Below are 23677 nucleotides of genomic sequence, written 5' to 3'. Positions count from 1 at the left end.
GGCACTTCTCTGAGGCCAACATTTCATGCAGCCCTCTTAGATCTTTCCAGACAATGCATGACACATCAAACCTCAAATCTCAGACCGCGTTTCTCTTCTCTTAGGTATCAACTCTCCTACTCAGTCACCCTAAATTACATAGCAAAGTCTGTAGGGTAAGTGAACATGCAAATCACTCAAGACTTCCCTTTGCATATCTGAATTTTGTCTCTCCCTGTACTTTAGATTTTCACCCCTTTCAAGTCAGAATGGAAAAGCAGAAAGAAGAAAGATTGGGCTGGCATGACCAATTTCTCCTGGTGGTAATTAGAAAGTTCTCTGCTATGTCTTTGTAGCAAAGTCCAACTTATTCATAAAAAGTAATAACCATTTTAGTAGACATATTGGGTCTCCTAACCCTTGCTATGTATTCCGTGGCGATACCACAAAGGCAGGGTCCACGACCCCACCTGCTTTCCTTCCACATGAACTCTGAACCCATTTGTAGTCAAGGCTGCTTACAAACATAGCTACAGCAAGAACGGCCAACCTGGTTTTGATGACCTTGCTTTTCTAGCAGAACGAAATGCTGATCTGTGGACTCTGAGGCAACCTGTCTTTCCTAGGTGTGTAAAAGTTAGTAACAACAGTGCTTTTCAGGAACTGAGGTACAGTGAGAGTCCAGTCTGAGGTTATCACTGGCCTGAGGTAAAACCTCAAGACAATGAAACTGGTTTTGTTGTGGCCCCTTCTTTTGTTCTCACAGCTTTTCTTTACCTTCTAGCTTACTAGCTCCAAGAAGACAGTCACATTTTATCAAGAATTCATGTTCATGTACAACATTTTGGAAAGAATCTTGATTGGATATTTTTCTCTATTTGGGAAACAGCAGCCTCAGTCTTCGGTTATACTGACTTCAAGGTCTACTGTGAGACACAATGTATTTTGAGGAAGCAAGTATGCTCCCTGTTGGACTATGAGCAAGTGGGACCCTCAAGCCTGATGTTCCAGTTTCTTGTTTTATTTCTGAGAACTGGGGTGTACATCTCAGGGAAGCTCTGCTTTTAGAAAGCGGGCTGTGGAACGCTACAGGCTGAGATACTCCCCTTCTAGGAAGAGCAAATGTGGATAGGGTAAAACCTGGATGGCTCCTGGATCTCACTGCCAGTTTCTGGCTCATCATGCCTAAAACCCAGTTATTTTCTTTCTGGAAGCTTCCTCCTGGATGAGAACCATGTCTCCCAGGGTCCACCCCGGGTTGCCTCTGTAGATCTATTTGTTAGGTGATGACTTCAGGGATTCTTCTATTTGAGGGCCTCTAATCTTAGGGCTTCAGAGAGTATCCCAGGGAAGATAAAGAGGAGAAAACTCAGCCTGAATCCCTTCAAGAGAGACTTTGCTACCATCTGCTTTCATTGCTGGGCCTCATAAAGTTCTCTGCAAGGCCATGGGCTGGGAGACTTCTGAAGTATCTGCTAAATCTAAAAGATTATAGGCCTACCCAAATTCCTAAACATTAATTATATGCTCTTAACTTCTCTTAGTACACATTCTCTTCTTTAATTAATTTATTTTAGTTAATTCACTTTATGGCTTCCTTGATTTCATTTGGTCATTGACAAAGGTTCCAGATGTAAGTCTGAAGCTGAGGTCACTAAATCGTTTGTGGAAAGGACCAGAGAGTTTTAGGTTTGTGGGCAAGAAGCAATGCCCTCAGTTCTTTAAGCAGTTATCCTCATTCAAAGCCTAATAACTTATTTTTGTTTAAATTTACCTTTAAAATTCTTAAAACTACCACTAGTTCTTTGGACATACAAAAACAGGAGGTAGGCCAGATGTGGCCTGTGGGCGGTTTGCTAATCTCCAGTGTAACAAATTACCTATTGCATAATAGCTACAAAGAAACCACCACAGTAAGATTAGAGAAATATAAATTGTAAAAACTAAATTTGGGGTAAGAAAATAGCCAAAAGTTGTTTTATAGGCACATGGACTATATTTTGAGGTAAATGACAGAGCCTGAATGAGACTACTTACAAAATGACACCAAGAACACAATGACATTGCATCAGCCCAGGCCATCAATACAATTGCGCTGTTTCTGCACCTGCTTCACCTCACAGGTTCGCTGCTCATTAAGTTCATTTTTCAAGCAGACATGGTGTGGGCACTCTGGAAAGCCAGTCTAAGGAGACGTGGACTCTTTGTGTCAGTGGAACAAAAGTCTAACGTAGAGATCTGAAAACAGGGCTTAGCATCTGCAAGCTCCAAGGAGGAATCTTGTCTCAGCTTCTAGGAAGAAACTGTCTCTGGACTCTCTGTAGTACTTACGACCTGGGATACAATGGGAGGACAAAAGGGGTGCTTGTGTGTGTCACTGAGTTCAACTTGGCTTATTAACAGTCCTTTAAACAAAGAGGGAGGGCAGGAGGCAGGGAGGGAGAGAGCAGGGGAGAGAGGGAGGGAAGGGGTAAGGAAAGAGAGCCACTGAGAACTTTCAAGTTGGCAGTGAGCTCACTGGGTTCTTTTCTGCATTTCATCTCACAACAGCCCTATGGGATTCCCACTACCACCTTTCCTAAAAGGAAGGTGACTTCCCTAAACACAATACCAGCAGGCCGAGAGCCATGTGGGGCTTTAGATTTAGTCCCACAGTCTTTCTGCATCACACTGTCTTACAAAAATAACAACAACTGAAGCACTATTTTTGTATTCGAACTCTAGTAATCATCAAAACATAATTTTGACATTGTGAGTTCAGAGTCATTGACACCTAAGTGGTGAGTTTCTGAATCCAATTTTATATTTAAAGCCCCACAGTAGATCTCCTGCATTAAAAACATAACGTGAACTGCTAAGCAAAGAACCAGATAGAAAATTTGAAGAATTCCATTTTAGTTTTCTTTTATTCTACTCAATGATGCTGATTTCAACTTTAATTTCTTTGACCACTCCCCTATTTCTAAAAACAACAACAAAAACTATTAGGGTGGCAGGTAATTTGTGGCACCTGTGTCCTATTTTGTTCAGGACTGTAATATACATTTCCTAGTATTTGAACACAGCAATAGTTAGCACTAACAGATGTTGAACATTACTGCCTCCTAAGAACTCTTAATGTCATTAAGTCCAGTGATCAATCTCAGTAAGGGAAATGTCTCAGTTGGAGGCAAGGAAGTGTTTCCATTTGTAAATACTGTGTGTGAGCAGACTGGCTTCATGGATAGTAAGGGAAACTTGTGTCACTAATGACATATATGACTTTTAAAAGGAGACACAGAATACTACTCACTCTTATTGCTTATATAAATATAAACTGCCTAAGCATTCAAGCAAATGGAACTGAGGGCATTTCTCTCCCATTGACACTGGCCAGTAGTTATATTGCATTTCTCAAAAAGCATATCCGTTTCTTAGAAATGCTTGATGTAAAAGCCAGGCATGATGATATATACCTGGAATCCCCAAACTGGTAAGGCAGAGGCAGGAGGATTTTTATAAGTTCATTGTTAGTATTGTTTACATAGTGAGTTCTAAGCCAGCCAGAGTTGAATAGCAAGACCTTTAAAATGGAAGGTAAAAAAAGAAGGATAAAAATATTTGGTATGGACTAGCCTGAGGAACAAATTCCTATGCAGACTGATGACAGCTTGTCACCTTTAATAGTGACCCATCACTTTCTGCAGCTGTTCACTCCTACAAGGTGGAAGTGATAGACTCTCTACACTTTTAGAGGAAACGATTCAGTGGCACAAAACCTGTCATTTCTTAGGACATGAAAAGGCATTCACAGAAACACTAAGGGAAAGGCTCAATTCTGCAATCCAAGGCTAACAGATAGGTAAGATAGACAGACAGATGGATGATAGATAGATAGATGATGCATTCATATATATATGTATATATATACATTCATACACACATGTATGCACATGTAGATAGATGATAGACAAGAAGACAGACATGAACCATGAGCAACCAGGTTCGCTGAGACAGAAGTGAGCCAGTGTGCAAGATGGCCAAACTCCAGCTAGAAATAGTTGTGGAAGTGAGGCAAATACAGGTAAACTCAGGAAGAGGATCAAGACTCCAAAGAGGTGCCTGCTACTTCCAGTGTGGGGCAAAAGAGTGGTTCAGGCCATGGTTGTGGAACAGGAATGGGGCTGATCAGTTCATGACAATAGCAAGGAAGACACTAAAAGTGACAATCCCCAAGACAGAGCTTTTGGTTAACAGAGAATGGGCACATATTACCATAGTCTATCTAGCTCTGACACTATTCTCTTATTACTGTAAAGTATCTCAAGTTTCATGTGAGTTAATCCAGTAATGTCCTCCATTTTATATCCCCATGTCATCTTTAACCTTTCTTTATAGTGTCCATACAACAATTGAAAGGAATTCTCACTGGGACTACAAACACCAAAAATAAGCAGTTCTTAAGGAAAAAAAAAAAAACCCTCTGTGATTCGGACAGAAGGAAATAACTTCCTATTTCTTTCTTTCCTTGGGGGCTAACTTCAATGGAAGTAGAAAGTCAGAACTTTGGACCCAAGTTTGGCTCATTCCCACACAGACACACAAGGTATTAAATGTTTCAATTTGTAAGTTCTAGTCTGAATTCCATCCTGCCATGCATCTGTTCCTTCAGACCTGCTTGAGACAGAGTACAAAGCAGATACAACCAGCCCTTCTCATATCCTACTGACAAAATAATATTAAATGAGTAGTGGGGTAGGGGGCATAAATGACAACACAAAGACAAGCAAGTCCTTCCCTAGTGGGGGACAAAGTCACAGCTGTCAAGCCTTATTCCTTTGTCTCCCCTCTGATGGGTTGGAACACATTTCTTGTTCACCCCGAAAATGTCTTTATAGGAAAAACTCATGCAGGTCGAAAACTGAGTGATTCGGCCTTATTTTGTGTGAAAAGTCAGCAAGAGTACAAGGGAATATGCACACAAGGACAAACCGAAGCACCCAATTTAGCAGTTTGCAAACATATAAAGGTAGTAACAGCTGTAACTGCTCCATACATGTCAGTGTGGCCTGTGCTGCCTAGGAACCAACATTTTAACTTGCTTTAATGGAGTATGTATAATAAAAGCTCACTCTTAATTAAAAAACAAACAAGTGAGCCTTGGGCAGATTTCTCCAGTGAACAACATGTTTGTGTACTATAGACACACTCTAACTGCCCTCTAGAAAATTCCAATGGGGTTTTGATAGAAGCCACATCCCCATATATTGTGAGTCAAACGAAGGATTCCAAAGTGAGCTGCCTGGATGAACAGCACCTTGTGTCACCTGGGAACTTGTTAGAATAATTCTGCAGAGATTCAAAGCTTTGAGTTTTTCAGAACTACTGATTCAGAAACTCCAGGGATGGGCTCAGAAAAGTACATTTTCACAAGGCCATCTGCTGACGTTATATACACTGTTGGACTGGCTCAAGGTTAGGAAGGACTGAACTATATATACATTAGAGCCCACAGAAGAGGACACGGTGCTTGCTCCTACTGTCACTGACTTCAGTCCAAGTTGATAGACAATTGTCAACAGGAACTGCTGTAATCAGTGGTTCTCAACCTTCCTAATGCTGCAACCCCTTAACACAGCTCCTCATAAGATTATTTTCATTGCTACTTCATAACTATAATTTTGCTACTGCTATGAATTGTAATTTATTTATCTGATATGCAAGATATCTGATATGTGACTCCTATGAAAGGATCATTTGACCTTCACAGGGGTCACGACCCACAGGTTGAGAACCTTGCTTTAAAGTGACGTAGCTTCTGATGACAGCTCAAGACACTACCAGGGAAAGCATCATAAAAGCACAGATAGTTCCTTCATTTTCCTTTTTTCTTCACTCCCTTCTGTCCACCCCTATTTCAAAATTTCTCAGTTGCTTTCTCTGCTTCGTAAATTCCAAATAAAACAGTGCTTCTGAAGATAATGCAAGGCATATTTATGCGTTTTACAATGGTCCATGTCTTTCTGAAGACTTTAATGTAGCTTATGTTCAATTTTTTACAGCTCTCTCCTATAAAGTTTAATCTACTGGGAAATTGTGTGTCAGTTTAGAGGCCTCTAATGACCACCCCCTAAATTAACAACCAGTTTTTTAGAAGAAACCATAGGAGGTACTTTCACAGAAAATTATAGCTAACATTTACAACCTTCCAAGAAGCTGTCCAAAGACAGCAAATACACTCAATTTAAGAATGTAAAAAATATATTAAAACATATAACATGAGATTACACTAAAATGAAACACTATTCACAAAGCATGTTAACACAGTGCTATTTATTACAGAACTGATATTATTGCAGGAGAAAAGATCCCTTCTCCGAGTAATGGGATGGAGAGCTAATGGCAATATAAAATTTTATAAAGAAATCTTCATTTCCCTCTTATGCTCATTTGTGATATTGGGACATAAAGAGACCCCCGTTTTTTCCTTGAAAAACTTAAATCTACATTAAAATTTGAATAGTTCAACAGGACTTACTAGCTATAAACATAAGGATTACTTTGTAACCTAAGAGAAACAGTGCCAATAACCCTCCTTCCCCCCACACACCATTCTTTGAGAACTCTCTTGCTTCTGCTGCATTAGTGCTTCATTTTATAGTAGTTTCTGTTGGACTAAAAAACTCATTGCCTTCCATGAGAAGCCTAGATCATCTGGAGATGGCTCTTGCATGGTTGTGTATTTACCAGGCTGGCCTGGGGGATGAGTGAGGGCAGAGCAGGCCTCACCTCCTCTTGGGTTATCTGACAGCCTTCACTCATGCTTTAGCCCCTCTGATCAGTAGTTCTGAGCGAGTTCAGGGATTTGGGCTTCTGCTAGATTATTCTAGTGTGTAGCACCAAGTCTACATGACCGAGGTCACTGGCTCACTAGAGTCACCTCATATTGTGTCCACAGTTGCAGCTGTGGTTCAGAGGGGACCATTACTTTTGTAGCCACACAAGATATGATCATTTGCCTGAGGCATCCGTTGTTAGTGTGTGGACCTTCTGCCAAAACCAGGCACTGGTCCAGTTGGTCCATGCTGTTGTGCATTCATTAAATTTAGACTTGCCAACTTCATCAGCTCATTATATGAGCTCAGATTTATACTGGTCCTAAAGCCCTAAAAGTGGAACGCACACTTGACCTACTATGAAGCAGTCTCTCTCAGATCCTCAATAAAGCACCTGGAATTCCCACACTGACCTGGGCCATGATCTGGGACATAGTGTCTGAAAGCAACTAGACATGATCCATTCTCAGGGTCCTTTCACAACTGCCCCTGCCTCTGGGACCACTCAGCAGCGGGCCCAGAGAACCCAGGGATTTTCCAACAGTGAGAAAGTACACACCACAATTTAAAATCACCCTCAGCATGGCCTACACAAAGGAAGTCTTTTCAGGCATTCCATTCCAATCGAGCACTGGCTCATCAACCTGAGAGATCTGCTTCAATAAAGGAAGCAGATACTTTAGGACATGTAGGGTCTCTTACCGACTCATCTTAATGCTGTGCAGATCATCCTTCTGGTCCTGAATTATGTGACATCTGAGGGACGATGGTGATCAAAGCCATGCTTAAGGCCTTCCCTTCCTATACCCACCTACACTCAACAAAGTATTTCTGTACTAAATCATTTAGCTAGCAACAAAAGGCATATGCATCTGATAATCATTAAGGAAGTGTTTTCTTGATTTACTGTATCTGTATGATTTTTTTATGTGAAGGGAATAACCAAGCATTTTGTGCAGTCCTTAAGATGGAACCCAAGGTCTCAAACATGCCAAACAAGCCCTCTATACTGAACCACACCCTAGTCCAGTGTTGAGGACAGAATCCAAGGTCTCAAACATGCTACACAAGACCCCTACCACTGAACCACACCCCAACCGATCTCCAAGCACTTCTTACCCTACATCAAGTAGACACAACAATTCAGATTTCAAGTTTAAGTAATTAATGAGCAGTTTCCAGCACGCCTTTGGCATGTGCCATGATTTGGCATGTGTCTGGAGACCTTTAGCCATGTGCAGCTGATGTGCACATGCACTCCACACGTGTGTCTTTCTAGGAATTAATAAAGAAGGCATGTAAGCTAGCTTGGTTTTATAGTTTTCCTCCCTGTCTGATTTTTGCCTCTGTGATTTTTTTGCCTACTCAGCAAATCCAAAGGTATAATCAATTATTTAAAAATAGTTCAGAGGCCAAGAAAGTACAATAGCATCCTAGGGAAACAGACATAAAACATAAAAGTAAGGAGAATAAGCTTTGCACTTTTAAGCTACCTGGAGAGATAAAATCCCAGGGAAAGATGGTAGGGTGGCTACCTGCTTCACCAAGTCGTTTCAGAGGCAGAAAATGCCTGCCAACTGGAAGATGCTATGTGGACAGCTGTGGTGGAAACTTCTGCTTCCTTGCCTGGTGTTATAGCTCTTCTGCCACAGCTGGAGGCTCAAAGGCAAGAGCTCAAGATCTCTTTGAGAACCAAGTATAGAAAAGCATCAAAAGTAAGAAAGTGGAACTCTATTGACATGGCAAAGCCATTTAAAACTAGAAAGTTGAAAATTCTGAAACTTTAAAAATTTTCCCTGACATGTGAAAATGCACACCCAGACTAACACAAGAGTGTTGAAAATGAATCGTATTTTTTATGTATACAACACAGACAACCTTTTCCATAGCAGCAGGTGTTATAGTGTCCAAGATTTGGGACAAGACTGGCCAATCCCTGAAAACTATTACTATTGTATGTTGGTCTTCTCAGTCACCTCTGATTAGCTTTGATCTTAACCTCTGAGTTCCAGATCACTGCCTGAAAAAGTAGAAGGATGTTTTATAGGTTGTTTAAACCTTATTGTTAATTCATTTAGTGTGTTAGAATGAATGTTCGTGTGTTGGCAATTTGCAAACCAACAGCTCCTATGTAAACAAAAGCTATCCATGTCTAGTACAACAGTTTTCAGTATGTGTTGGTAGTGTTATACAGTAGCCATGCACATTTGATGAAGCATCTATTTATCTCTTTAAGATTCGGTTAGCCATTCAAATCAGTTTTAATCTGTCTGAATCTGGAAAAAAATGAGGCTATGTTGTTTCAAAGACTAAGTCCCCAAGCAACTGCTAAAGTTTCCTTGATGCTGGCCCACTGTGATTAAGAATGTCTTGATGACTGATGTTCTTGAAATGACTGCTTGATGCCCTTTTCTCCTGTGCTGGATCATCTTGAGAACTGTCAAGCTTAAAAAGCCACACAAGCATGTCTTTCTCCCATTCCACTGTAATGCATCAGTAAATTCTTCATTCTCTATGGCTTATTAGTCCTTCTCAAAAAAAATAGCATGCTGCCAACCTAGATATGGAATCGGATGCAAATGGGAGTGAGATCTGCAAGTCACTGAAAATGGAAAAGTCTCATTGTCTGGAATGTGGTGCTGGTTTGACTTGTTTTCAGATGGCTTGCAGCGAGAGCTTTCTGTGTGTAAAGTAATAAAACTAGCTATGCTTGCTCAAGTACTCCACCACCATAGAGACCTGAAAATGCACCTAAACTGCAAGCTAATGCAATCAAAGAAAAGTAATGAGCTCTTTCCTTTTTCATTGCAACCTGCAATTTTGTGAATATAGGGGCACCTATGATTCAATCCGAGGTAGACGAAAGATCTAGAGTGTCCTCCCTTCTTTGCCCTTTGTTTTAGGCACATTAATGGATATTCTTACAAGTTGGTTTACCAATATGAAAGTTTCTGTAGCAACCTGGGGCTTCCACATAAAACAGAAAGATGATAAAGTCTATTCCATTTAGAATCCACATGCAGTCTGCTGCCTGCTTCAGGGCCAATCATTTCCTTTGCATCTAAATCAGTTTAAGATTCCTGGGAGGGGTTAGAGCATCAAACTTCTGACAGGAGCCCAGAACTAGATGGACTAACGTGTTATTTGAGGAAAAGGAAGGTCTGCTGTGTCAAGCTGGCACAGGAGAACAACTTCAGACTACTGACACAGCGAGTGCAGACGATCACTGGTGAATTCTCAGGTGAACAAGAGTTGCTGTTGCATGCTTACCTGGATAGAGTTCGGCTGCAGGCCCTGGCCCTGGAGAGCATCCTACAGCGCCATCAGCAGCAGCATCTCTGGGGGAAGTGGCTGGCTGCAGGGGCTGCACGGCAAGGCAGTCCGTGAGGAGATCTGGATGGAGCTCAGTGCTAGACCGTAGCTGAAAGGAGAAAAAAGAATAGAGATGAGAAAGGCTGGTCCTTAGAACACCTGTCTGGAAAGGCCTCATGCCCCCAAAGGTTGATGTGATACAATCCACAAATGTTTATCAGGCAGCCCTGGAGAGAAAGGCATGAGTGTAACAGCATCAACAGAAGGGTCAGTTCTCCAGCCCCACAATGCCTGGCAGGTGCCTCAGGAAACGTGGCTGCAGACCTTGATAGCTGCACTTCTGAGAACCCAACTTCCTATTATAGTTCCATTTATTTGCTCCCTCAGTATCTAATCGGAAGTCACAGTGATGGCAAAAACAAACTCAAACAGACTTTGTCCACATTTTAAGGACAGAGATACTAGCACAAAAAAGATATCAGGAGAAAACTCAGTAATCTCCACTGAGGTTTGATGCTTAGAAAAAAATGTTTTTTGATGCTTAGAAATATTACATGAGAGCAACATACTCAGGATGAAGTTTAAATACAGAACATGATTAAATGAAACTACTAACAACAAACCCCAATACTATGTCACACAAAAAATAGGAATTTCTTCATTTAGTCACACACAATTAATTTTACATGTGAGTCACATGTAAATATTAACCCAAAGTATATTTAAAATGTAGCATAAGTGAAAATTTACCTGATTAATTTTATTACATGTGGGTGTTTATTTGTGCAAGTGTTTGTATATGTATGTGTGTGGGTATGAATGAGAACATGTATATGTGTCTGTGTGTGAATGTGTGCATGTGTTTATGTGTTTGTGTGTAGGTGTATGTCTAGGCATGCATGTAAGCTGAAGAAAAAAGCCTTGGTGTCATCTTCAGGGTACCATCAACCGCCTCTAAACAGGGGCTCATTGGCTCATAGTTCACCAACTAGACTGGATTGGCTGACCACTGACCCCAGGAACCCTACTATACCCACTCCATCACTACAATTCTAAGTGTTTATGTGGCTGCTGGGGGTTGAGCTCAAGTCCTCAATGCTTGCAAAACATTCAGTCACCTACAACCCCAATATCTTTACAAACATAAATTTTATAAATGTAACGTGAATGAAAAATTACAATGGAACATTTGGTGACATAAAAATATTAACCTAATTGTGTTAAAAACATAGTATCTAAAAAGTCTAAAATATTTTTCTTAGAAATACATAAAAGCTTATCTTAAGTATTTAAAAACTGCTTATAAAGACAACATTATGCCTTAAGATATAGGGCCAGAGCATTCTTAAGCCTTTGACAAATTCCACATGACCCTCCTGACTCTAGAAGTATTCACTGTTTTTTATGGAACTTTGACTTTTTGTGGGAAGATGATGAACAATTATAAAATGGGCAATGCTAAGCATTAGAAAAAGTGATGTACAGGAAGGAGGTCATGACGGCGTGTAGGGTGGGGGTGGGGCTAGTTTGGGATAGTGATCAGTGACCACATCTTGGGGCTGAAATTGGTAACGAGCCAGAGACGAACTGAAGCAGGGTGTCCTACAGAGTGGGAGCTGGAGGCTGGGGTAGCCTGCCTGCATTGCTACGTGTCTAAATGACCAGTAGAGTGGTATGGCTGGCACAGGGGGAGCAAGAAGCCCAGGGAGCAGAGATAGAAGATGTAAAAGGGACTGGGAAAAAACAGTGAATGAAGTCTTGGCATGGGCAACTTCTACAAACTGAAGCTGCTTCACCTGGAGAGAAGGTGGACAAGGAGATCTAAAGATGCTAATGCAAGCCGGGCGTTGGGTGCATACCTTTAATCCCAGCATTGGGAGGCAGAGGCAGGCAGATCTCTGTGAGTTCAAGGCCAGCCTGGTCTACAGAGTGAGTTCCAGGACAGCCTCCAAAACAATACAGAGAAATCCTGTCTCGAAAAACCAAGAAAAAAAAAAGATGCTAATGTATACACAACAAAAATTACAGAGAGGAGGCCATGAATTCAAGGGGGCAGGTAAAGCGGACATAGGCAGAGTTGGGGGTGGAAATGATGAAAATATAGTACTCATGCATAACTTCTCAAAGTTTTAAAAATGATAACACACATATGGCAACTGTATGGCTGATAACCCTAAGGGGACAGTGGTAGTAATCAAGTTGTCTTATTGGACTTAGGACACACTCAATAAGGAAACATGCCTATTGGAGGAGAACCCACAACCGCCACTTTACTAAGCCAGCATAATCCCTAACAACAACCTAAAGATATGCCTTTACACCTACAGGTATGTATAGTCCTCATGTCTCCTCAAAGAAACTTCTCTTTACCACAGACACAGAAAACCAGAACCAACCAAACTGCACTTGTGGAGCCCAGTCCCAAAGGGTCCATCTATGGAACATCCTGACATCTAAGGCTCAGGGGACACTACAGAAGAGGGAACAGAGAGTGCCAGGATCAGGGAGTCTGCTGTGAGACTGCTTCCTTTTAAAACCAGATTCTATACCCATCAAGTCTCACCATGACCATCTAAACGTGAACTGAACAAGGAAAACAACAATAACATAAGCCAAAGTAGGTGGGGGAAATCCCGAGGCTTCAACCCACACAAAGAGTGACAGGCAACTAAGGACAGGAGAAAAGGCGCAACAGTCTTCCCCGGGAAGGGCGTGCCAGCCAGTTATTGATACCAATGGGCAGCTCTGAAAACATACATTTGAGTAACATTATGCAGACTGTGCGGGGTCCATTTAAGAATATATATGTATATTGTTGATGTAACAGTAATTAATAAAAAAGAGGTCATAAATTTGTAAAAAGAGCAAAGAAGAGTATATGGGAAGGTTTGGAGGGAGGAAAAGGAAAGAAGAAATGATGTAATTATAACCTCCAAAGATAGATTTTTGGAAATGTTTAAGCAGCTTTTCATCAAGTACTTTGTTTTCCAATAAAGTAAGTATAACGTTTAAAAAAGTATTCACTGCACTTGCCAAGAAGGACCTTAACCCTGCCTTGTCAGAGGCTGGAGAAATGGCTCCGTGATTAAGAGTGCTTGCAATTGTCTGCGAGCAACAAGTACACATGTGGTATATATGCACACATGCAGACAAAATACTCATACATGCTAAGACAACTGAAATTTAAAAATGATTTATCAGTTCATCAAAACTTTCATAAAAGTATCTATGGTAGTGATGTCACAGGTAGAAATTCATATGATTTTTAGTAGGTGACTATCTTGGTGCAAAATTTGTAGTAGGCATCAGGGAATACTTTTTAAGATCCATAATCAAAACAATTTGATTCTGGAATCTATCCTAAGGAAATATCCAGTAATATGAAGGACACTGGATACCCAAAGACCTATGTATGCACTCTCTTAATGATATACAGCATGATTTATAGCAATACCCCAAATTACAAAATTCTCTTAAATATTCATAATAAGGACAATTAGAAAATCATACATTAGGTAACTGGAATACTATGTTCATAATGATGGCAAAACAAAATTTTATACAAAAGATGTTACAAATAGCAGACAGCCCAGATGAAATGAAATCTTTTCTCTGTTTTCCAAAATATTCTACAGTCCAAGAGTGAACAAGAACTGCCACATAGAAATTGAAAAGTGCATGTGTGTGTGCCTCATTTCCACAGCCAGCCCTTACAGTGATGCCACACAGATGGCTGGAAACTGGCCCTGGTGAAAATACTTACACTATGGAGACATGCAACTGCTCTACACTAAGGCTTCTTATCCGTAGTTCCGGCTGCTAAGTATCACGAGAACACGACCGATAGAGGTAATGAACTGTACCCTGATCAAACACAAGGACAGTCTGCCTCAGAAGGAATATTGCTCCTCACAAGTTCATGAGTTCAGAGCTATGTTCCTGGTGCAAAGAGGAGGAGATCTGGAGTAATCATTCAAAGGTGGGCCTAGTGGGAGTTGGTTAGACCATGGACGGTGACGCCCTCAGGAGGGACGGAGGTAGATCCTGTGTGACCCCAAGTTAATGCTCAAGAGAATGACGGGGAGCCTCACCCTTGAATCACTCTGTGGATGCTGTCTACTCTTTAACTTGTGCTTCCACTATGACATCATCTATGTGGCAGCCATAGGGACCCTCACTTGGCTACTACAGTCTTTGAACTTTAAGGCCCCCAAACCAGCCAACTGAACCTTTTTCTTATAAGGTGCCTGGCCTTAGATTAGTTCATATAGCAATGACAAAATAAGGACGCATGCACAAAAACAAACAACAACAAAAGAAATGGCACTTCTTGGATCTCAAATGAGATTAAGCCTATACCTTAGATAAGAAAATGAAAACAGCAGAGGAAACTAGGTAACAGAACAGCCATTTAGCTCACATAGCAACGAGAGCATTAACACTTCCTCAGCTACAGAACACTGAACCTTCTGATCAGGACTGCCTATGTTATTCCTAGCCCTCTTAGAGCCTGTGGAAGATATGTTTGTTATTTTCTTATGAATCAATACACGTTGCTGAAGAAAACCTGGGGCGGGAAAAATCAAGGTTTAGAATGAGTTCTGGTGATCACTTTTAATTTATCATCCATCATTAAAATGTATCTGGGGTGCACATGTTCTACTAAGGGCAGAAATGAATGCTTCTCTGCTTTGGATTACCCACCACTCTAGGGTTTTCCAGTTATCAGTACCAGCAAGATCATTCCAAGGAATTTCATGGCCATGGCTAATCCTGGCATCAAACACAGGCGGTTCTTCTCTAGCTTCAACAGGCATTCATGTGGTCCAGCAGCATGATTCTATACGACTTTGTGGCGAGAGCTAATTCAGTTTTCTCTAGGATTAGGCATGGTTCTTAAAAATGCTTCTTAAATTAAACAAGCCTTAGAACCTTCTGCAGAAATTTCAGAGGAAAGCTACACATGAATACCAAGTCATGAGATGGGAGTCGTGTATCCATCTAAGACCAAGAGACTAGGAGAGGGTCTTCCAGGTTGAAATGAGTGAGGCAGAAGGCAAAGTCGAATCCTCTGGAGGGGCATCTTTCAATACACAGTTTTAGGCTGGGAATGAGAAATTCAAGTATTTACAAAAAGTAACTTCCTAATGTTCATCTCAGCAACATCTTAGCTGCTAAGAATATATGAAAAAGAAACAGGGCAAAGTTTAATTAAGTCAGGATCATCTATGAATGTACTTCTCTGACTTGGCACTCATCAGAAACTCCCAAGGGGCATTCCCAAATTCCCATCCTACAGATGACCCTTTTAGAAATGCTGGTCTCTAAGAATCCTAATGGGCAGAGCTAGGGATTTTTCTGGCTATGGAGAAAGGAAATGCATTGTGGAGACAGAGGCTGATAAAAAAATATTCTTTTCATGCAGAAGTTAAAATTACTGTATCTTCTCTGATTAGCTCTGATTTAAAAACGTATTTTTCATTGAGACAGAAGTTTCAGACCTCTAATTAGCAGGTTTAAGGAAAGGTCATGGGATGAGAAGATAAAGACAAAGATGGGGATGTTTTCCAGTCACTGGATAGACAGATGCTATGAAAATAAGTTCAACCAACATGGGGGGGATTCTGTGCTTTGCATCTTATAAAACACCTTGACAGATTTATGAGAAGCCTCCCTGAGACCTCTGAACTTTAAAAGCTTGGTGTTATCTCCAGTAGAAAGTAATCATTAATAGCAGCATCCTAAGTACTAATTATCATGAAAAGAATCTTAAGTTCCACACATATGTATCTGCCTCTCTGCAAAATGCACATAGATAAATGGCTACATGATGCTCGATTCGTAAGAACAGTTTAGATTCATATTCCTTCACCTGAACAAGAAGAAAATAAAATCTCCTACAAAACTTAATGCTGATGCAGGGAAAGAGCAAAGATCTGCTCCCACGGGGTCTTCACTGCTCTTTGTGGATAAAGGAGGGATCTGAAGCCACTGATCTTCAATTCTTCTGTGCCAAGGGTTGCTGTGCTGAATGAACAATGTGACTGATCCTCCTGGAACTGTTGCCTTCAGCTGTCCTCACCAGACTACACCACCCTTCTGCAGCCTTTCTCATTCGCCACACAGACTTCTCTTTGGTCTCAATCACATGCCAGGTGCTATGTTAGGTACTTGAAACACTGTAACCATCAGAAGAGAGACCGCAAGGTTTGCATTCTAGATCAGGACCTTAATAAACAGTAGACTAAAAATAAATTGCAGGGAAGGTAGTGGGTGCTCTGGGAGAAGATGCCAGTGCAGCTGGAGGTGGGTGTAGGGGAGAAGTGGGAGGTCCGAGGACGGTCAGTCATGCAGGACCTCTCAAACCTCACCAACGTTTGTTCTAGCTTCTGTCAATACTATAGGCTATCTTGCAAGGTTTCTGCTATCTTGCGCCTAGGCACTTTGCTCAGATTCTGATTTTGTTTGTTTTGTTTCTCAATCTAGAGTCTCCAAGGCATTCCTTTGAGAGCCCATGGGTTCTATTAGGCAGGGGTGTACGACAGTTAGTGCTGTGTGCCAACCTGACTCAGCTATGGCTCTAGTTTTTCCATTACGCATGTGCCTAATTGATACCATGAAGGGACTGCATAGATGTGGTCAATATCTTGACAGTGACCTTCAGGAAAGAGATTATTCCCTACAACTTTGGTGGGCCACATCCAATCAGTGAGAGAACAGAACAGGTTTCACTGAAGAAGAAGGAAGTGCAGGCTCAAAGGATGGCACCGTGTCACTGCATTGCAGCACCTGACCCTGTATGTGCATGTCCATCCTGACAACCTGCAGCACCCGCCCCTGTATGTGAATGTCCATCCTGACAACCTGGCTTTCCAACTCCTTTCTTGCCAAGATGCACACTTGCATGAGCCGGGCTCTGGAATCTTCTCTCCTTCCCTCACGACACAGTGCAGCCTCACGCTTCTACCTTCCTGGGGTATCTATCCTCTTCTAGTTCATCCAGGACCCTGCCAGCAGATTTTGATGCAAGGGTTTTCAACAATGCCCTAAGTGTATTTTCTTACTAATGCGTATTTCTGACATCATGCCCAGTAGGGAAGGGCATCTGATCTTGGACTAGAGAAAGAGGTAATAAGCAGAATAAACCCCTTCTGCTCAGATTTCCTTGTTTCTTCCCTACTTTAGCTATGATCTATTACAAGAGTATTCTGAAGCCTGACACTCAATATCCTTACTACTCCACCCTAAATACATGCACAGTACTCCTTCCAAGGGTGCTAATCCTTCCTCCCAGATAACTACCCCTGGTTCTTCAGATAGGAGCACTATTATCTGGACATTCTGATCTTGAGATGAGATGATCTTGACCCAGATGTGTCCTGAGAATCCGGGACAGGTCCTGCGATGGTTATTCTTGACCACCAACTTGATTAGATGAGAAATCAACTAAGCGACAAGCTTCTGGGCAGGTCTGTGAGGGCACCTCCCAGGAGGATTAACTGAAGATCAAGGTCCTCCTTTAGAGTAGGTGCCACCTACCCCCAAAGCATGCAGTAATAAAGGGGGCTGAGGAGAAAGCAGCGAGCTTGCATACACTGCTGGAAAACTGACCCCTGCTGCCATCAGACACCAGCTGCTTTGCATTCCAATGTTGAAAGGCCAGTGGCTCTTGCAGAATTTTCTAGGTCTTCAGCACCAGAATGGGACTTGTGAAACATCCTTCTCTATGGACTGAGCATCTATGGGGTTCTCACATTCTGCTAAGATGACTTAGTTCCTATCGGTTGAAAGCCATTCTTGCCAACCCCCTTCATAATGTTTCTATATAACCTATCATACCTCCCTATCAATGAAGTCTAATGCAGAAACCATCCTTTGGCCTTGGGAGACACTGGAGAAGAGACATGGAGGACACTAGAAACAAATGAGCAGTTTGGAGACAGGTGATTCTTAAATACCAGACAGAGATAACATGCAGGCTGGTTCCCAGGGCAAGATGGGTCTGGACCACTTAGAGAACATCCCCAGTCCACACACTTCCGATGGACTAACAGAAATTAGCATTTGTTACCTCATATTTTAGAAACATGATTCTTTATGGGTACTTAAGTGAAACAGTCCCAAGGACTAAGACATTAGTAGCCTCCAGCCTGTGACCTCCCCATTTCCTGGATGGACATGTCCTCCAAGGTTCCACAATAGCCTGGTTTGCTGTCTGCAAACCTCCTCCTGAGTCTGTTGCTGCTCTGTCTGCCACAGTAATCCCTCTCCTTCCAGCATCCTTCTCCCAAGATCCAGTTTATGATTCTTCAGAATGAAACCTCTCCTGACCAGACCAATGAACATCAACCATGAAGGGGGCAGAGGAGCTGTGGCATCTGCAGCCCATAATCCTGTGACTAGATTGTATATTGGGGGTTTGTGTCTTGATATGAATGGAGTCTGTACAACTCAATCTCCATGAGTGTTTTGCCAACAAGCTGTCTCAGCACAAGGCAATGTGTCATCTACATTGTGCAAAATTGAGCATGAGCCTCGATACTCCAAAGGAAGTGACTATATCTCCTGATGGGTGATGTTAAAAATAGACTACGTGATCATCCCTTACTTCACCCTCAAATGCGAAGTTATCAAAGATTTGCATGAAAATAAACATTGTGGGGAAACTACTGATGATCCATTTGAATCCCTTCTGTGCTTGGCAATGTGCTGCCTCTCCCTGAGCTATGTATGCTGTATCTTTCAGTTTCTGTATCAACAGTCAGCAACTAGCACAGATCCACCATCCCTTTCATCTGAATACGAGATAAACCCTGAGGTAAAAGTTATATTCCTTATCTCCTTATGACTGAGGAGGCCATCTGAATCAGTATCCTTCCATGGCTTTTGACATGCTTTTCTCCTGAACTGTGTAGGAGGCACCTGATCCTTGGCTCATAGCAGACTTGTGAGGCACCCAGCTTAGGAAACATTGAAAACACAGTGTTGTTTCATTTGGGACTGCCCAGAGCCAATCGGAAGACTTAAAAGAATGCACGGACACATTTCTCTTTTGGACCTGCTCTTCCCTCACAGTTTTTCTATACCTTAAGGGCCTTTAAGAATCAAGGCAATTATTTCTAAAAAGGGAGACTCCAGTCTGCTCTTTGAAGGCCCTGGTGAAAGCAGCACATACTTCCAGGAATACCCAGTGAACAAATGGCTCACCAAATAGGCCAGGAAACATACAGGGAGAAGCAGAACCAGGGTCCCACCACTTCCCCTCATTTTTAAAGGTCTCTCTAGGCTGAATTCCTAAATGTTTCACCACCTCCAAATGGTGCTTTCAGTGTGGACCTTTGGAGAACACTCATTCAAGCCATAACAATATAGAAACTAGGAGGCTACTGGACATTGGGTTTTCTACATCATTGTGAACAAGCAAAAGCATAAAAGAGACTAAATTTAAAACAAAACCAAAAATAACAGGACTATCCCAAGCAGTTTTCAGCTGCCACTGATACATTTATCCAAGTGGCAACTACACCTTGGCTTTAAGAGAATTTTTGTTTGTTTTGAAATATTGAGTCTTGACCTGTCTCTCAGCACTAGCAGAACTGCCTGTATCCTTGTAAACCTGTAGTCAGGCTCGTAGACAAACGAGGACAGCGCTGGACCTGTCAGGCCAATCTGTGATCACTGAGTGTTAAAGCTTATACTGTCAGTGACCCAATGTAGGCTTTGGTTTTGTTTGTTTGTTTTTCTCCCTGGGACAAGTAAATGTGTGGCTCTGTAGCTTCTGTATGGTCTCACATTATGAAATACTTGTTCCAAATGATTGTTTTTCAACTTTAATAATGAAGGCACCCTTCACAGCGTGACAAGCTTCCTGTGTGCGGGAACTTGAACTGCTTCCCTCACAACACAGTAACTTTTCCTAATCATAAAAACAAGGCACTGTCAGCTGTGATTTGTATTTGTTTTTATGTTCGAGGCTGTTCTGCTCATGTTTATAAGCTCTTCAAACAGGACAGGAATTCCACTCCCGTCATTTCTTTTGTTTGTTTCAGACATGATTGGATAATCATCCAAGATTAAGCGAATCAAGTGGAAATAATCTGGCGGGGGGCAGATTCTGTCATTTGCAGTTCCATTACATTTTATCCCAGGAGCAAAGGCATTCTGTGGGTCTGAAGCAGATATACTTCCAAAGAAAACCAGGCACACTCAAAGGCTTTTTGTGTTCCCCTTCTCCAGTGAGCAGAGTCTACTTGAGCCAGGCATATTTATGCATCACCTTGTCAGGGTTCCTTTGTTCTTTAGAAATCAAATGCCACCAAAATATGGTGCTGAAGAAACCCAGCCAGAAGGAAAGACAAATAGTCTTTTTTTTCCTCCTAGAGGCTTAAGGTTTATTACCAGAACATTCTTATCGAGTGTTCTGTATGACACTCTGAGCAACGTGGATCTCAGGGAATTAACTCATTGCCAAAAGGCTTAAAAATAATTACAATGAATTAACCTATTATATTAATTACAATTAATTTTCAATTGAATGTAAGAATTTCTTCTCTAGGGGATTCCTCAGGACTGACATTTATGAAGTGGCTCTGTGTATCATAGGTAATTAATTTCCAACAGTCTGCTATCAAGATTGTTTCCTTTGGGAATGACCAATTTGCAAGGAGAAAAAGAAGTAAGAGTGAAATCTTGGGAAATGACACCGGAAAAGACAGGACTGCCCAGCTAGGATTCCTAAGAGTTGATTGCCAATGACTATCAAGTCCCCAAACTGTACCCATCATTGGTGGATGGAAATGCCAAAGTGAATGACTAGGTATATATCTTAGTAATGCCATAGAAAAACATTTCCAGTATGCACACAAAAATAAGTTTGTTTAAATGGTGGTTGATTGAAACTGTACATAGCAACACAGAATGTCAGAGGTCATGGACCTGGGGGGTCTCATAATCCTGTCTGTTAGCTCTCTATTGGTGCCAAATTTCTACTTCATCTCACTGGAATCCACTGGTCCTGTGTGAGTAATAGACACTTTGAAATGTGACCAGTACACCCGAGGAACTGATTCCTTGATTTAATTGAAATTCAATTTCCACTTACAGTACTAAATCACAAAGTACTACTGCCCCCCACAGCATCAATCAGTTTAGCCTTGAAGTGAATCGGAAGGACTTAGACCCATTCCCTTAGCACTCAGCATCTCCACCGACAAACAGGCCTACTCATGAGAAGTGCGTGTGCGTGCCCGAGAGTGTGTGTGTGCATGCGCACAGGTCATGGAATTAGAAAGGAGGAAGTGACCTCAGGGAAGGGGGAAAGGAGGCAATGGGCAATGAAATGTACCTGAAATGAAAGCAAAAGTGAAGAAGGGAGCCAGAGAGAGGTCAGGGAAAATACTAGGGAGACACCGGAGAAGGACAAGGGGTGAATCAGAGCAGAAGATGGCACGGGTACATGAAATGTCACAACGAAGCACATCAGCTCGCAAGCTAACTTAAAACATTAAGAAGAGAGGAGAGAGGGGAAGCAGAGTGAGAGACAGAGAGAGGAGGTGGGAGAGAGAACTGGAACTACTATTTGTCCACTGGGACTTATTCTTTCCCTTGGCTCCAAGACCACACAGAACAACTTTGCCCACAGTCTGCTTTTATAGTTCTAGTGTTTGTGGAGTTTCAAAATGCCATACAGGATGGAAGGGTTTCTGTCCTGACAGGTGCTGTGTTCAAGCTTCAATGCCAGCCATCCCCTTAATATATTTTCTGTAGGCAGAACATGATTTTTTAAAATAGAGATGAAAGGATACTTAACTATGCAATTATGGAGCCCTGAGGCTCAACAAACCATGGTCCAGTGGCTGGGAGACCCCATATAGGCATAGTTACTGATTGCAGTTGCTTCTATACAAAGGAGGATGCCATAGCTGCTTTGCTTGACTAACTTAAGGAGATAGTTACAGTAAGTGCTAAACACAATGTATGGTGCAAAATTTCAGTATATTAGCCTATTCAACACTCCAATTATTCTTAAAGCTGGATCTCTCTGTACAAATAACACCAAGCAGTAAACAGCAACGAGACTGTCTGACCAGGAGAGATACACGGGAACCAACGCATCTCTTGTTCTTGACTTCCTTGATTTTCTAATTCCCCTATCAAAATAGTCTCAACAGTCAACAACTTTTAAAAAGCCATGTATTACTAGGCACTTGTCTATTAATTATTCAGATTTCACAGAGTTATTACCCTGTGGGTCTAAGAGATACGAGTGCATAATCTGACCCAGTTCCCTGCCCTTGCAGAGCTTCTGGTATAGTGCAAGCAGAACATCACGTGAACACCCAGACCTTTCCTTGTATGTGACAATCTTTGTTTCTGAGCATTCTTTATATTGGAAAGCAAACTTGCTAAAGCTTCATTACTCCAGTACTGTTCACTGGTATAGAGCATTAGCCGTGTTTCATGTAACTCAACAGCTAACCAGCTGCCCCCCCCACACACTGCCATTTGCAAAATACATTGGTTTTCTGGAACTAACAATAATGACATATCTCTGACAAAAACTAAATCATATACAAAAAAAAGCCTATTCCCAGTGAACAATACTTTATCATGAGTAACCATTAAAATAAACATTAGAACACTAGTGTGCTGCCCCCCCCCCCCCCCATCAACTGTAAACCAGAACGCGGGGTCTGGACCTACTTTGAACTTTTAAATTCTTTCTTATGAAATGTCTGACAATTGTGAAAAGATTATTCGATATCTTTTAAGACTAATCTTATATGATGTGGAAAGTCAGGAAACCTAATTTACACTTGTTTTGTGTGTTGTGTGTACATGTGCCACGGGATGCCTGTTGGGGGTCAGAAGACAACTTTCTGGAGTAGGCTCTCTATTTCCATCACGGAGGTTCTGGTACCAAACTCGGATAGTCAGGCTTGGCAGTGAGTGCCTTTCCTTGTGAGCTAGCACCCCAGCCCAAGACCTGTTACCAGGGGCAACACATACAGAGCCCTTAAACCAATTCATGGTGTATAGTCAGTGTTCACACGTGTTAACTGCTATTTCAATTAATTATTATGTTTTCATTAACATTTACTGTGAAACACTGTAAAAATCCCTAACATGTACTTTTTTAAAAAAACTTCCTTACTTAATTTCTGTATCTTTTTCCTGTTTATGGGTTTTCCGTTTCGCACAGTGTAGTTCCATGACAAAGAAAAATAAGAGGAACTTTAGGTCAAACATTCAAGTTTGGATCTCATCTCTGTCTACCTTTGGCCAGATACTTAACCTCACAAGGTTTCAGGGCTTCCCTCTGCACATGGAGGTGATGACACTAATTCTGAAGGATTATTACATTGTGTCAGAAGAAACCTTCATACAACTGCTAGAGTTGTTTACAGTTATAGTTTTTGCTCAAGAAGAGGAAGTGAAAGCTATTATGATTGTTAAGAGCTATACCTGTGTTTTCAAACAGTGGGGTCTTAGCCTCAGACCCAGTTTAAGGCCAGAGAGTGTCCAGTCAAGATGTGAGCACTATTTTTGAGGACAAATGTCACTCTGGATGA

The 23677-nt window shown here is 41.6% G+C and overlaps 1 protein-coding gene across 1 annotated transcript in view; it reads right to left on the bottom strand.

Annotated features, from left to right (window-relative positions):
- Nucleotides 1-23677, bottom strand: part of Glis3 (GLIS family zinc finger 3) — a 407081-nt gene that overhangs the window by 47899 nt on the left and 335505 nt on the right. The window contains 1 exon segment of the mRNA XM_040745944.1: nucleotides 10065-10215. Coding sequence (XP_040601878.1) covers nucleotides 10065-10215 — 151 coding nt within the window.

This window comes from Mesocricetus auratus, unplaced genomic scaffold, assembly GCF_017639785.1.
Source record: "Mesocricetus auratus isolate SY011 unplaced genomic scaffold, BCM_Maur_2.0 Super-Scaffold_4256, whole genome shotgun sequence".
In the NCBI taxonomy this organism is placed as follows: Eukaryota; Metazoa; Chordata; class Mammalia; order Rodentia; family Cricetidae; genus Mesocricetus; species Mesocricetus auratus.
This window is presented reverse-complemented; position numbering and strand designations above follow the sequence as displayed.